This window comes from Alexandromys fortis, unplaced genomic scaffold (assembly GCF_014885135.2).
Source record: "Alexandromys fortis isolate MF-2015 unplaced genomic scaffold, M_Fortis_MF-2015_v1.1 scaffold_300, whole genome shotgun sequence".
Taxonomy (NCBI): Eukaryota; Metazoa; Chordata; class Mammalia; order Rodentia; family Cricetidae; genus Alexandromys; species Alexandromys fortis.
Genome location: NW_026068183.1, coordinates 511410 through 526773, shown reverse-complemented (window position 1 = coordinate 526773; position 15364 = coordinate 511410). Strand labels below are relative to the sequence as shown.

The 15364-nt window shown below is 41.9% G+C and overlaps 1 protein-coding gene across 1 annotated transcript in view; it reads right to left on the bottom strand.

The window, feature by feature from the left end:
- Nucleotides 1–15364, bottom strand: part of Prkci (protein kinase C iota) — a 55306-nt gene that overhangs the window by 4266 nt on the left and 35676 nt on the right. The window contains exons 9-17 of the mRNA XM_050129256.1: nucleotides 10891–11067; nucleotides 10382–10479; nucleotides 9871–9957; nucleotides 9467–9602; nucleotides 6945–7032; nucleotides 5536–5661; nucleotides 4539–4618; nucleotides 2391–2480; nucleotides 1801–1916 (exon numbers count right to left, since the gene is read on the bottom strand). Of these exons, the coding sequence (XP_049985213.1) occupies nucleotides 1801–1916; nucleotides 2391–2480; nucleotides 4539–4618; nucleotides 5536–5661; nucleotides 6945–7032; nucleotides 9467–9602; nucleotides 9871–9957; nucleotides 10382–10479; nucleotides 10891–11067 (998 nt within the window). The remainder of the gene's footprint in view (nucleotides 1–1800; nucleotides 1917–2390; nucleotides 2481–4538; nucleotides 4619–5535; nucleotides 5662–6944; nucleotides 7033–9466; nucleotides 9603–9870; nucleotides 9958–10381; nucleotides 10480–10890; nucleotides 11068–15364) is intronic.

Below are 15364 nucleotides of genomic sequence, written 5' to 3'. Positions count from 1 at the left end.
CCGGCTGAAAGACATCAACAAGCACAGCCGAATCTGGTCGACAGGAATAGGTGGTGGTGCAAGAGGCAGCCGTAAGGCATGACCTAAACCGAGGGACAGCACAGAAAGGGAGTCATCTGAGCTGTTTATCGGTCAATCAGTGAGATGTCAGACAGACATGCTCAGGAGCACCACAGTGTGGCAGCGAGACACTCTGCAACCACCCTTGCTTCTTCATAGGAACCTTATCAAGTGGACATGACCGAGGACGGCAGCGAGAAGCTCAGAAATCACCCTGGCTTATTCTTCACAGGATCCTTGTGAGGCGGATGCCATGAGAAGGAACAGGATCCGAAAAGTCATGCAGTCCTACAGAAGGCTGCACGGCAGAAGAGAGTAACAGGGACTTGAGCACCCCCTCCTCCGGATGACAGACAATTGCTCACAGAGACAAGCTGAACTAGGACGGCACTGCTCTGAGCGCATACCTTCCCAGACACCAGACACGGGGGAGAGGAGGACTAACCAAACAGTGCTCTGAAACCTAGAAACTGAGACGTCACCCTGACCTGCCAAAGGTTAGGCAGCAAGCTCATCTACAAACGTGTACCAGGGCCGACCACCCTGACAGAGTCTGGAAGCTACCGCTCATTCCTTACTAAGAACAGCAACACGCGTCTCTTTAAGTGTCTGAAGAGGAAAGAACGAAGTGACACAACCATGCTGTGTCACAGAAGGGCTCAGGTTGTGTAAAAAGCAAAACTGGTGTCTTTAGGTAGGAGGAAAACTAAGGTGCTGAAGTAGTAAGAGCTGGGAGTGGAGAGGGCAGACCAGACGGAGGGGCGGCCTTCCAGTAGTGAGGTCTTTCCCAGCAGGAGGCAGAATAAGGACCCAGAGGAGTGAGGCCCAGACCTGAGACACAGTCATCTGAGGTCACAGTCCTGAGACACAGCCATCTGAGGTCACAGTCCTGAGAGACACAGTCACCCAGAGAGGTCACAGTCATCTGAGGTCACAGTCCTGAGACATAGTTATCTGAGGTCACAGTCCTGAGACACAGTTGCCTGAGGTTACAGTCCTGAGATACAGTCGCTCAAGGCACCATAGTCGCCCAAAGAGGTCACAGTCCTGAGATACAGTTGCCCAAGTCACCTCCACCAGTCAGTGGTGGAGACAGATAAATTCTCACAGACAGAGTCAGGAAAAGTAGTCCCTGAGAGAAGGCTCTAACGAAGAGCTGCCAAGAGTGTGCGGACCAAGATATAAGAGAAGTGAACACCAAGAGCAAAGGTCCCTTAGATTAGAAAATCTTAGGGAGGGAGGGAGGGAGGGAGGGAGAGAAAGAGAGAGAGAGAATGAATCAAAACAATCTCTAATCACTTGGAGTCGTGTTTTGAAAGGAAGTGATATAAACAAGTACTCTGACCCCTGCTGGCCACACGAGAGACCTGCATCATTTTTAAAAGGAATACCCAGAAACTCAGAGAAATGCTCAAATCAGAATGGGGCAGTGCAGCCCAATGGTAAGTACAGGCCTTGGCCAGTCAGCCCCAGGTGGGAATCCCGACACCTGCGCACCTCTCCTTAACCTCTCTGAGCCTTGGTTTCTCATCTGTAAAGATGAAAATGCCCACTTTACAAGATTGTTGTGAGAACTGGGATAATGCACACAAAGTAAGTGGATATAACCATGGCTAGAGTTTTAAACAGCCCAGCAATGGATGGTTACATATAAAGTAGAGAGTATTTTCAACAATAAACAGCCTTACGATATAGATTTCAAAAGAAGTTGAAAACATCTGAGTGTGTGGAATTACTTACTCATCATCTGGAGTGAGCTGGACTGGTTCATTCGTAAACTGGGAATCAAAGTTATCCAAGCCAAATTCTCCAGAAATGTTTGGTTTAAAGGGTGGCACCACCTGCTTCTGCTCCATCTGAAAGACAGCCCCAGAAACACCGTGTCTCTGCACTCTCCCTTGCTCTCCCACGGCTCACCCGGCATGCTGCGACACCATTTCAGCAACATGGCCACATCTTATTAATCTGAACGTCGGTATGGGCCTTAATAATATTACAATCTGCCCCTGTACATTAATGTTCTCTTCTGTTTCTAAAGCTTCTTCTTTATCTTCTTTTTTCAAGACAGGGCTTCTCTGTGCAGCTCTGGAGCCTGTCCTAGAACTCACTCTGTAGGTCAGGCTGACTTTTGCCTCGCGAGTGCTGAGATGAAAGGCGTGCGCCACCAAGCCCAGCTCTCTAAAGCTTTTTATAAGTATTATAGAGTAGTTTTAAGTTATTTAAGCTACAATATCTTAGCTTTTCAATAACTCATTAGCACAATAAAAGTTGGCCCTTGGTTATAGTAAAACCCAAGCAACAACAACAACAAAAACGGTAAAGGTACATACCATGTCCCAGTCCACATTTCGGAAGAACGGGTGTCCTTGGATGTCAGCAAATCCAGTTTGAGGGTGGCAGCCCAGCCGTTCCTTTGGGTCCTATGGCAGAAGCAGTGTTTCGAGGGCTAGATGAGTAAGATTCCTGTTTTATGGCACCTTTGTTTGGAAATGTCTAGCTAGTTCTAGAAAGCCCACCACCAGGCGAGTCATCTAGAGCGCAACAGGTAAGGGTTCCTCCTGGCTCTTCATCAACTTATCATGGCAGTAAACGGGGAACTCGACAGCAGACATGGCGGTGAACACCTATAACCCCACTGAAGTATTTTCTTTAAATCGACCACACACAAAAGAATTGGAATTCAGTACATTGTGAATGTAATCTTCACTTGATAATTGTTCTTGTATACGGTCTTACTATGTTAAAGTTAAAGCTTTTCATTTTTGTTTATGAAAAAAAGCGGGTGTTGGGGAATATTATTTTAAGGTGTGTTGCTTTTGTTTATGCTTATGCTACATTTGTTTAACTCTGTGAAGCTGAGATTCTTTGCCCATCTAAAACACCTGATGGTCTAATAAAGAGCTGAACGGCCAATGGCGAGGCAGGAGAAAGGCTAGGCGGGACTGGCAGGCAGAGAGAATAAATAGGAGGAGAAACAGGAAGAGGAAGAGCAACAAGGAGAAAACAAAAGAAGGACATCAGGGGTCAGCCACTCAGCCAGCCTCAGAGTAAAAAAGTAAGATATTCACAAGTAGGAAAAAGGAAAAGCCCAGGGGCAAAAAGTAGCCGGGATAATTTAAGAAAATCTGGTAAGAAACAAACCAAGCTAAGGCTGGGTATTCATAACTGAGAATAAGCCTCCATGTGTGATTTATTTGGGAGTTAGGTGCCGGCCTCCCCACCCCCCAAAAGCCTAAAGAGAGAGGTGGAGGCAAGAATGTCAGAAGTCCAAGGTCATCCTGTTATACAGAATGGTCAGCCTGGGCGAGTGAGCGCCGACCACCACCCTGCTAAGGAAGGAATGTGAGGAAAGTAAGGGCAGCATTGCTATCGTTCTCAAGGGCCAGAGTTCAGTCATCACTGAGAACCCTCTGAACGATATCACACTTACATTTAGATCAGCGTTACACCCTATGCTCAACTACAGCAACAAACCCTAATGTCTAAGACAATGACAGCAATTACCTGACCACAGGACTGAGATGGAGCTCATAAAGCCTTGGCTTTTACTCTTACTGTGAATTGGAATGTTTTCTTTTTCATAAAAGGCATTTTATTTTATAGATTAGCATCTCTCAACTTTATTTCTCATTGTGTGAAACATAAGCTTTCCAGTTTAAATCTTCCCTCAAAAAAAAAAAAAAAAAAACAGTCAGTCAGGAGTTCAGTGGTTAAGAGCAGACTAGCTGCTCTTCCAGAGGATTTGGGTTGGACTCCCAGCACCCACACAGCAGCTCACAATCAACTCTAACTTCAGTTCCAGGAGATGTAATGCCCTTCTCTGGCCTCCCTGTAATGCAGTAATGCACGTGATATACAAATACAGACACACACACACACAGCCCTCTAAACTAAGTGCCAATTTCCAATTTTATTAAACTTTGTCATTATCTGCTCAAGGTGGCAAATATAACCCATTTTCTACCCTATTTATGTAAAATAAAATTTATGAATCCCAAATTCATAATCTTAGACCCTAAACTCTTCTAGTGTACCAACTACCACAAGTGATTGATGCTTACATTTTTAAGATGCCATTTCGTTTCCTCTGAATTTTATCTAGATATTGGGTTCTTAATATGAAATGGGTAGAAAATACTACTGACCACATGCTCAAAAAATACACAGTGATCAATGGGTGTTATGGATAAAACACATAAAACCAGAACTGAAAATGCAGCTATAGCGATTCCTAAGGCCCCATTTTTCCCCCACTGATATGATATTTATGTATCACTCACACTAAAAGCATCAATCTAGAATCTGGCTAGGGGTAAATTATATTGGCCATGTGGCAAGGATAATCAGGTCAGGATTTGATCGTGTCTTGCTGACCACGGAGTAAACTCCACCCTAACTGCACTGCCTGCGTCTCCACTCACCAGGCTGGCTCACAGTAGGGAATGGAGGTCACATCAGATCTCACACACGGTTCTTACCTTGTTGAGAAAACTCTTCAGCACACTTGCTGCTTTTACAGACAGAGAACGTGGTATGCGAATTTGCTTTTCCAAAATAACTAGGAAGGTAAGAATGACAGTAATTTTCAGCTTTTTATGTGACTGGAATATTTAAGTTTTTTCTTTAGATGCCAAGATATTTAAGGTATTTCAGCAGAAAACACATTATCTACATAACTGAAATTCTTCATATAGTTTCCTAATCCCTTGGCCCTCCTTCTCAGAGCTGGCCCTCACCTGAACACTGCATTTACTATTTACAAGCATGTTTTATTTCTTATATCCTTGCTGTGCCTCAGTTTCTTCCTCTGTAAACAGGAATAGAAGCAACACCTGCTTCACAGGGTTCTCACAAGGTATCAAGTTAATAAGGGAAAGTGCTTGCATGTGTAGCACAGGATTATTCCAGGAAATGTAAAATTATGCTCCCCCCACCAGCGGTCCTGACGAGTTCCCGCTGCTCTATACTTCTGGGCACTAAGCACTTCTCATCAGACCGAAGTCTGTCAAATGCACAGGATGAAACTGCAGCTCACTAACACTCAGTGTGTATTCTAACCACCAGTGAGGCCGGGGGCTTTTCATATTAACCGCTTTGTGGTAGAGAAGCCTGTGCGTGGCCCCTGCTTCTGTTCAGCTTTCAGCACTCCTCGCTGTGGGCACTGCTGCCTCAACACCTCTGGGCTCTCTGATATCCTCACACTCTGCCTCTCCTGAGCTTGGGCACTAAGCCGCAGCTCCCGTGCAGAGATTAGACTCCCCAGGCACAGACCCTGCTTCAGTCTCTGAGGCGGATAAGCCAAGCGGCTGTGTTAGGAGTGTGGGAGGAGCACTGCACATGGACTACAGACTAGAGTGGGAATGGGAAGTCACAAGTGTATGTCCAAATTATTCCCTTTCTTACTCAGAAGAGTAATCTGAAAGCCTTAATTTTGCTCTACATTATTGAGAATCTTAACAAAATCCTGCAAATTACCTTGGAATAGATAGTCCTCTGTATTTTGGTCAGGATTATCGGAGCTCCCAACAATATCAAATGGAGACCTTCCGGCCATCATCTCAAACATGAGCACTCCAAGAGCCCACCAGTCAACACTGAAGCCTTTGGAAAGAAAATTCAAATAACAAATCTTCTCCGTATTCATGAAAAGCCAGCAATTAGAAATCTACTTTATCATGAAAAGAAATGTAAATTCTAATTAGATTATAAATAGTCTGGTAGGCACTAAGAACTACAGAAAAACTGGTCCAACCTTAAAAGGAACATCTATATACGAATCCCTCTTCCCAAGCAGAGGGATGGTTATGGAAGATGGGAAAGACTATAAATGCAGGAGGTGCTGGACCAATACAAGGAAAGAACAGCTTCCAGACACATCAGGGCAGTTGCACACAGGAACTCACAGCAACTGGGATAGCATGCACAAGCCCTGTGCAAACTCTAGTCAGACCAAAGGCCAGCGTGGGAAGGGTGGGCAGACATGAGGAGCTGTAAGCGATAGCTGCTGGGGGAGGGAGTTCCTCCAAGAGAGTTGCTCCTTGTAAGTTGACCGTGCTCCTGTGGGCAGCACACACTGGACATGAGTGAAAAAGAAAAGGACACAAAGGTGGGTGAGGTGGGGGGGGGTGGATTTGGGAGGAATGGGACAGGGTAGATACGATCAAAACATATTGTATGAAATTCTCAAAGAACTAATAAAATGATAAATACAAATGTAAAAAAACTTAATGGAAGTCGGACGTGGTGGTGCACATTTTAATCCCAGCACTTGGCAGAGGAAGTCAGATTTCTTTGAGTTCAAGGCTAGCCTGGTCTACATAGCAAGTTCCAGGACAGCCAGGGTTATAGAGCCAGACCCTGACTCAGAAAAGGGGCAGGGAGAGGCAGATGCGATATACTGTCTGATGCTTGACTGCCTGACCTAGCCTTTAGCATCTTTTAGACTCCTAGAGGAAATATCCCAAGGGCTCTGAACAATCTAGGAGTTCACAACACTGATTTCACACAGCTGATGGCCATTCCTGGCTACCGTGATCTAGGTATATTATTTAAACTGTTGTGTGCACCAGTTCCCTCATTCATAAAATCAATTATGCTAACCTCAGATTTCAAGGGAGCTTAGAGTTAATTATTTATAATAGTTCTTGCCACTACTCAGTGTTTGTCATTAGTAAAATGTTATTTAAATGTATACTCCGCCAAATACCAAACTCTTTTTGGCTCTGGTTTCAGAATCTGAGAGTCTTCATGTAGGTTAACAGAACCAAGAAACATTCATATTAATAGGATGAATACTAAAATGCTATAGTATATTATATTGTAGTTGGTACCACATTAAACTACCAATATAGCAATAGCTAAAATACCACCTATTTATTTATTACCATAGTCTTCTCCTCTTAAAATTTCAGGAGCAATGTAATTGGGAGTTCCACAGAAAGTGCTGGTTGTATCTCCAGGCCGTAATCCTTCCTTTCATAGGGTAAAAAGGAGGAAAAAAAAAGAAAGATAAGATACTATTTTAAATTTACCTCTCTTGTACTTCATCTACTGTCTAAACTTACCATGTATATGCAATATATTAAACCTAAAAAATAGCATTATGAACAGTTATCTTATCATGAAAATTGAGATTGCTACTAAATAGTGAAAACAACACTAGATGTTGCTAAACTCAATTTAGCCAAGAGGCAGGTGGGTCTTTGTGACTTTGAGGCCAGCATGGTCAACAGAGTGAGTTCCAGGACAGCCAGGGTTACACAGAGAAACCCTGTTTCAAATAAAACAAAATAAAAACCACTTTAAAAATAATATTTGCTGGGCTAGAGAGATGGCTCAGAGGTTAAGAGCACTGGTTGCCCTTCTAGAGGTCCTGAGTTCAATTCCTAGCAACCACAGATGGCTCACAACCAACAATCTATAATGAGATCTGGTGCTGCCTTCTGGTGTAAACGAATCACCCAACATGACTGCTGACATTACAGCACTTGCTTCTGGTCACTTTTCCTGTGGAGCTTGTCTTCTACCTTGGTGAACAGTAAGGCACAATGCATAAACAGGCTAAGTAGAGAAAACACTCTTAGCTAAATAGAACAACCATGAAGAACTATAACAAATATAAATTTCTGTATACCTACTAACATATTTTTAAAAAAAAAAGAATAAAAATGAACAAGTTAGGAAAATTTCATTGTATTCAATCATAAGATTCTAACATTCTTCTATCAGAAAATACAGGCTACATACCAATAACCAATAAACAGAAAAAAATTTAGATTAAAAACTAAAACTAAAAAGAAAAAACAAGCATGGCGGTGCAGGCATCACCCCGCACTTGAAGACTGAAGCAGGAGAACTATTGATTCAGGGACAACCTCAGCTACATGGGTTTGAGACCTTGTCTCAAAAGAATAAAGCAGAAGCAAAGCCACAAAACAAAACCCACCCAAACAAATAAACAGAAAATAAAAACAACCAAATATGTTACATATACCCATATACGCAGTATAAATATGGTCAGTCAAATATGTTTGAGGGAAGGACAGTCCTTGCAGGGCTGGGGAGAGGGGGGTAAAATCTTGCAAGACAGTCTAGGTCTGCCTTGAGCTCATGACCATCCTGCTTCAGTCCTGCAGAGGTGAGTCATGCCTCGGCCTCTGTGTGCTATTGGTAATCTTTACTCATGTTCAAACAGTGATGAAGAAGAAGAAAGAAGAAGAAAAGAAGAAGGAGGAGGAGGAGAAGGAAGAAGAGGAAGAGGAAGAGGAAGAAGAAGAAGAAGAAGAAGAAGAAGAAGAAGAAGAAACCACTGTTCTAATTTGCTCGTGTTTTCATCTGCTCTTGAAACTCACAAGAATCCACTATTATTGNTTTTTTTTTTTTTTTTTTTTTTTTTTTTTGGAGACAGGGTTTCTCTGTGTAGCCCTGATGTCCTAGAACTTACTCTATAGACCAGACTGGCCTTGACCTCAGAGATCTGTCTGCCTCTGTCTCCTGGGATTAAAGGTGTGACACCATCACCTGGTCACACCTAGAGAGAAAGCACTCTAGGAGAAAAATGGCCAAGCAAAGGGTCTCCTACACAGAGGTGAAGGATGCACAGTAGGGCACTGACTATCTTCTCACTGTCTACAAATGAACATTTACATGACAGAATAAATGAAGGTATATCATAGGAAATGGGTCTTGAGTTGTACACATTGTGTGAAGGCTTTATTTTCTAATATAAGATGTACAGATGTAACATTAAATCCTCAATATCACTCAAGTGTTTTACATATGTAAGAACATGGAATTCCGCTCTGGTGGCACCTCCTCCAGGTGGAAAAACACAGTGCATACACTCACACACCTGGAGATGCTTTGCTGGAGAAGCATTAATAAGTAGAACAGTTTTCTAGACATTCTGTGGCAAAAGACCAGATCTCTAAATGAAACACTGTTGCCAAAAGAATAAACCACCAATAAATAGACATAATCTGAGATGAGGCAAAATGCTTATTTGATTTTGTTCTTACTTTATATCAGAGATTTGAAATTTAAATATAAAAACAGACTCCTAAGGAAAATTTGCAAGTAGGTTCAGGGTCTCCTAAATAGTAAAAGATTGGAAGATGATATGCAAATACTGGATTAACATGAGGATTGCAGGTAATTTTTATTTCCAAATTTTCTTCAAAAGTGTATCAGCTTTCAAGACAAAAAAGCTATAATCAATTAAAAATATTTAACCCTATATAAACACACATATCACAAAAGACATGGAATTCTGAGAATCTAAATGGTCAGGGAGTACACTCATCTTCAGCTAGAATTCCAAAACATCCTAAACAAGGCAGTGATCATTTCCCATCTGAACACGAAGTTACTCAGTTGACAGTCGCGAGCTGCCTGAGGGCTCTCTCACCTTACACATGCCATAGTCAGTCAGTTTAATGTGTCCTTCCGAGTCCAGCAGCACATTATCCAGCTTCAAATCTCTATAGATTATTCCTCGCTCATGCAGGTAATTCAGTGCTAGACTGATTTCTGCAGAGTAAAACCTTAAATTGAAGAAAACATACACATGTGATTTTCCTACAACAGGTCACTGCTTGAAAAACCCTAAACATACACTGAACACAAACAGATTTTAATATGTGATAGGTATACTATAATTTGTTATGTAAACTAAGCTGAACTAGTCAAGCTCCTCATGACTTACAAAGAATAAACCAGCAACAAGATAACTTGTTTATGTACTGTATTCAACTAGCAGACACAAGGTCAGGCAGTCCTGAGGCACAAATCCAACTCAAACAAAAACCTTACCTGGCATGTTCTTCAGGAAGCTTTCTTTGTCGCTGCATATGAAACATTAGATCCCCTCCATTTACATACTCTATAACAAAAAACAACCTAAAACAGAGGCAGAACCACAGTCAAAACGAGTCGCACAGTTTTAGCATTTCCAGTAGAACAGCAATCACACAGCATAAAGGGCTGATTGAGTCCTCGCCAAGAACTTAGTGAGAACAAGAGGCACGGACAAGAAACAAGAAAGGAACCCAGCATGGCACAACTACACGGACTCCACTCTAGAGTGTCTGCTTGGGGTAAGGAGCTACTAACTAGGTGAGTCATGCCTGCATGTCACGTCAGGTAAAGGAGATATCACATCCTAAGCTGTGAATGTGCAGGGCACTAAAGGGCTGGCTATCTACACTATTAGTAACTGGTGTTAGACTGGTATTGCTGATTGTAGCAGGAAGTTCTTAGTGCTCCTACAGGAATTACAGGAAACAGATGAAGCCCAGGAACATTCTGTCCACTTTAACCTCACCTGCTTTCTGTCTGGAAGCAAGAATGCAGTCCAACAAGAAAAGGGTGATTGGACGCCTGCTCAAAAACATGCTTCTCCGTCTGCACCCAGTCAATGTCCTGTTTAAAACACCAAAGAAATCTATGTCAAATGAAATGACCAAAACTATGATAAATTTGTTCTTAGCAGGCCAATCATCACAAATGTTAACTAATTCGACTAAATATCAAAATTACTCACTGTCATGAAACAAAAGTTATACAAAGAGAAAATACAGTAACAAAATGTCCAGTATTATGAAATAGTCTTGAACACTCAGAAACCTCAAGTACTTCCCTTGATAATGATATGCCTTGACGTTATTTTTACCTAAGGCGTGTTCTTAGAGAAGCAGACCACAATAAACGCACAATGCTGGAGTAGTGCGCTTTTGTTATGTCTGTCTGTGTGGCACTCTGGATTACACCAGGGCTTCGCACATGCTAGGGTTTGTCTAGCAGTAGAAAAGACACAAACATCACCATTCTTACCTCATCATCATTGACGAGCTCTTTCTTCACAACTTTCATTGCATAAATGCGATCTGTTTTTTTTAATCGAACCAACAGTACTTTGGCATAACTTCCTCTCCCTATAACGCGAAGCAAATCGAAATCCTGGAGACCTAAACTTGATGATGCTTTGCCGCTTTCCCTGGTGTTCGTCGCCTGTTGAGAACATTTATATAACAAAGTTTTACCTGGAAATATTTTGCTCAATACTTTCTATTTCTAACAAACTGTTCCAACTATAATAAAATATTTAAGTTCTTAACTTTTATATGTTCTAAAACATCTGATCTTTGAGAGACAGGATGAGCTTGTGAGTTAAGAAGTGTTAAGAACAGAGCTGATCTGAAGAACTAAAGGATGTCTTGAAAAGGACCTGACAAGTTTTAAGCACAGTATCATGGAGACACATGAATTGAACATGACACTGACTTTCATGACTGGGAGAAGAGGTGATGATAAGGAGGATAACATATGCGGACAGGATAACAGTGGCAGCTGTGTGCATTGTTTGGTTTTCTAAACAGAACTGAAGTTAAAATAGAATATCAAGAGAGAAGAGTCAGCCGGTCGGTGGATCTCTGTGAGTTCGAGGCCAGCCTGGTCTACAAGAGCTTGTTCCAGGATACGCTCCAAAGCTACAGAGAAACCCTGTCTCGAAAAACCAAAAAAGATAGAAGAGCCTGTAAGGGAATGGTAGACACTAGATAAATGTAACCTGGGCCGTGAGAGGACACACTCTAAGGTGTATGAGATGCTACAGGCAGGAAATGACCAGGAAGCAGTACAGATAGCAGTAGATTTGATATTAAAGGATGGCAAAGGAACCCTTTCAATTCATTTAAAACTAGAAATTTAAACATCCATCAATTTATGCAGATCATCAAAGATATTTTTTTACACGATACCTGCAAAGCCAAAAGAACACCTTTAGGGACCATGCCCCATAAGAATAAAGCAGGAGCTGGGGATTGGGGCACACAACTTTAATCCCAGCATTCGGCAGGCAGAGGCAGATCTCTGTGTGTTCGAGGCCAGCCTGTCTATAGAGGGAGTTCCAGGAGACTCCTAAGTTACAAAGAGAAACCCTGTCTCAAAAAAAGAAGAAAAAAACCACCACAATATTAAAAAAAAAAAAAAGGATAAAGCAGGGGTCCTATGGTAAAAAATATCAAGAAAAGAAAGGCAGATAGGAGAAGGAAGGGAGCGAGGGGGAGGAGAAAGAAATGAAAGCTCCAGATCTCACTCCTCTGGCCTCTGCACTGACGTGCACATCCACATAAACACACACACATGTAATTAAAAACAATAAAAACAATAGTTTAAAAAGAATGACGATGGGGATAGAGAGGAGGATCACTGTTCTTCCAGAGGATCCTGGTTCCATTCCTAGCACCCACATGGCAGCCCACAACTGTCTGCAACTCCAGCGCCAGGGCATCCGATGCCCTTTTTTGAACTCCATAGGCACCAGGCACACATGTGGTACAGACATATATGAAAGCAAAATACTGATACACATAAAATAAAATAAACATATCTAAAAAATATTTTTTAAAAGTTCACATTTAAAAAACTAGAAATAATGATAATTAGACTTTGTAATACTAGATTCTCATTATTGAAAAATATCAATTTAGTTCTTTAAGAAGAAAAAAACATCAGGTGGAAAAGGCTAGGCACTAGAAATAGAAAACCGTGGGTAAATGTGGGTAAATCTAAATAAAGAACGCTGCTTTAAAACCCCCACGCATCAAAAAGTGAAAATATGGCAAAAATATCACTGAAGACAGGAAGAGAGAAGACTGAACTTCAAGTACTAAGTTTAATTGAAAGGGCATCTTCTTGAAAATGATCAAAGTATCAACAGCTTGTGTTGAATCTTAAGGCTATAGAATAGCTATATAAACCAGCAATAGGATGAAAGCTTAAAACAAGTTTAAAAACCATCATCTCCACCATCATCTCCACCATCATCTCCACCACCATCGCCACCATCATCTCCACCATCATCTCCACCACCATCGCCACCATCATCTCCACCATCATCTCCACCATCATCGCCACCACCATCTCCACCATCATCTCCACCATCATCTCCACCATCATCGCCACCACCATCTCCACCATCATCTCCACCATCATCTCCACCATCATCTCCACCATCGCCACCATCACCACCATCATCTCCACCATCGCCACCATCTCCACTATCTAAGGACTGGCTTACTAGAGACTGACCAGGCACAGCGTGGACAAGAACAAGCAGCAACCACAACTCTCACACTGCTGGTGGAACTACAAACTCACAAATGGAAGCCTGCGGCCACCATCTCTTTCAGTGGACTGTACATACTCTTCAGCGCGTCTACTACCTATGCCCCAAAGTTGTTATTAACTTACATAATTAATTATTTATGAAGTACCGGGGAGTGAAATGTTTTATTTTATGTAGTACTAAGGACTGAACCCAGGACCTCATGTATGCTAGGTAAATGTTCGAACTCTCAAACTTCTCCAACCCCTTTTTCAGTTTTTATTTGACTTCACTAAGTTGTCTAGGCTGGCTCTGCGATCCTCCTGCCTCAGCATCCTGAGTAGCTGGGAGGACGCACTGGCTTTCATCAGCGGGGTCAGTAAACCACACTTAGATGACTGTTTCATCTTAACATCATAATACTTCCAACTGAGAGGGAAAATTGAAGTGGGACAGGTAAATGGAAATGATAAAAATAACTGAAGTACTGCTCTGCGAAACACACATCTATGTTACACGGAAGAAGTCAGAACATGCATTTTGTAGGACTCTGTTTCTACAGCTGGAACAAGAGCAAATAAAGGGGCGCAGACAATGGCTACTTTTAGGGGAGGGGGAGACGGAGACAGGATTGCCGTGATTAGAAGCTGTAAGACAGACCTCTGGAGTGTTGGAACATTTTTCTTCTGAGAGGTCATCCTATAGTGCTCACTGTGTCAAAAATTCATCTAGCCACATCTCATCGTCTGAGCATTAGCTACATGTATTGAAAAGGTATGACCACCAAAGCAGTAAGAATAATGATGATAATGATAAAATGTCAACACGTTTCTAAAAACAACCAAAAAAGGAATAAAGACCACCAAAGAGCAGATTAAAGAAATATGAGCAATACACGGTCCAGAAGAGCAGAGGACACATTCTTTAGTGTTAGGGTTTTCTTCCTTTATATGACTCAATCAGCCTACAACAAAACAAGGAAGACGTGGTCACAGTGGCAGAGCGGGTTATAAATGTTAACAGCCTTGGCAATGGAGAAGCAAACATGCAGCCTTAAAGAACAAAACTGAAAGAAAGACTAAGGGTAGATGAAACAGAGTGGAGACTGGGGTGCAGCCGGGCAGGGCAGGAGCACCTGTAATCCACATCTGGGAGGGGGAGGAAGAAGAACCAGGAAACAGAGTCTTCCTTAGATATGCAGGAAGTTCTAGGACAGCCTGGGCAACAGGAGAACTTGACTCAAAAGAACAAAAGAAATTAGTCAATTAGACTAAATCAGAAAGAGTCTAAGATGCCATACTAAAAACACGGGATCAACAGATTTACTTTAAAATTCTGCTGGAGTAAAGCAAGTGAGGAGACAAAACCACCCACTGTGTGTTCACAGTAACTGAACTGAGTAGTGCATATAGGAGGGGGCTTTGCTACAATGTTCTGTCTGCTACTTCTGTATCAAATTTTCATAATAAAAAGTTGGACGATAACAGCCATCAAGCACTAAAAAGTGAAAAAGAAAAGGTAAGGACTAATCTTCCATGACCAGACGCACATTTCAAAACCAGAGATTTAGACACTAGTCACACAGAGAAGAGGCTAACGGGCTTCCAAGACAACGGACTGGGAACAGGTAACACGTGACATTCTTTTTCACCAAAAGCTTTTCTAAAACTGGTTATTGTTTTAATTAATTTCTATTTTAGAACAAAAACCTGGACTTGAGAAACAGCTCAGCAGTGAAGTTCCACATCAGGCAGCTTCCAGCAGCCTGTAACTACTGCTCCAATCGACCTGACACACCCTTGGGCATCCATGACCACCTGCACATATGTGGCATTTTCTTACACAGATACATACAAAAATAAATATTAAAACCCAATAAACTGCCTAATAGAGAGAGGAAAAAAAGAAAACACTAGCCAGATGACTTAGCAGGTGAAATACAAAGTGTTTGCTACCCAGGCCTAGCAACCTAAGTGGGGTTCCCGAAGCTATATGCAGGTATTAGAGTATCAGCTCCACTTCTACATGCATATAGCAGGCAGCATGTCCATCCTATTCCTACACATCACACACAATAATAACAATAATATTTTAAATGCCAATTAAGACATTTAATCATTTACACTTTAAGAAATTAATCCAGAAAACAGAAGAATCTGCAGCATGTTTCAAACAATATTATCGCTGGGCGGTAGTGGC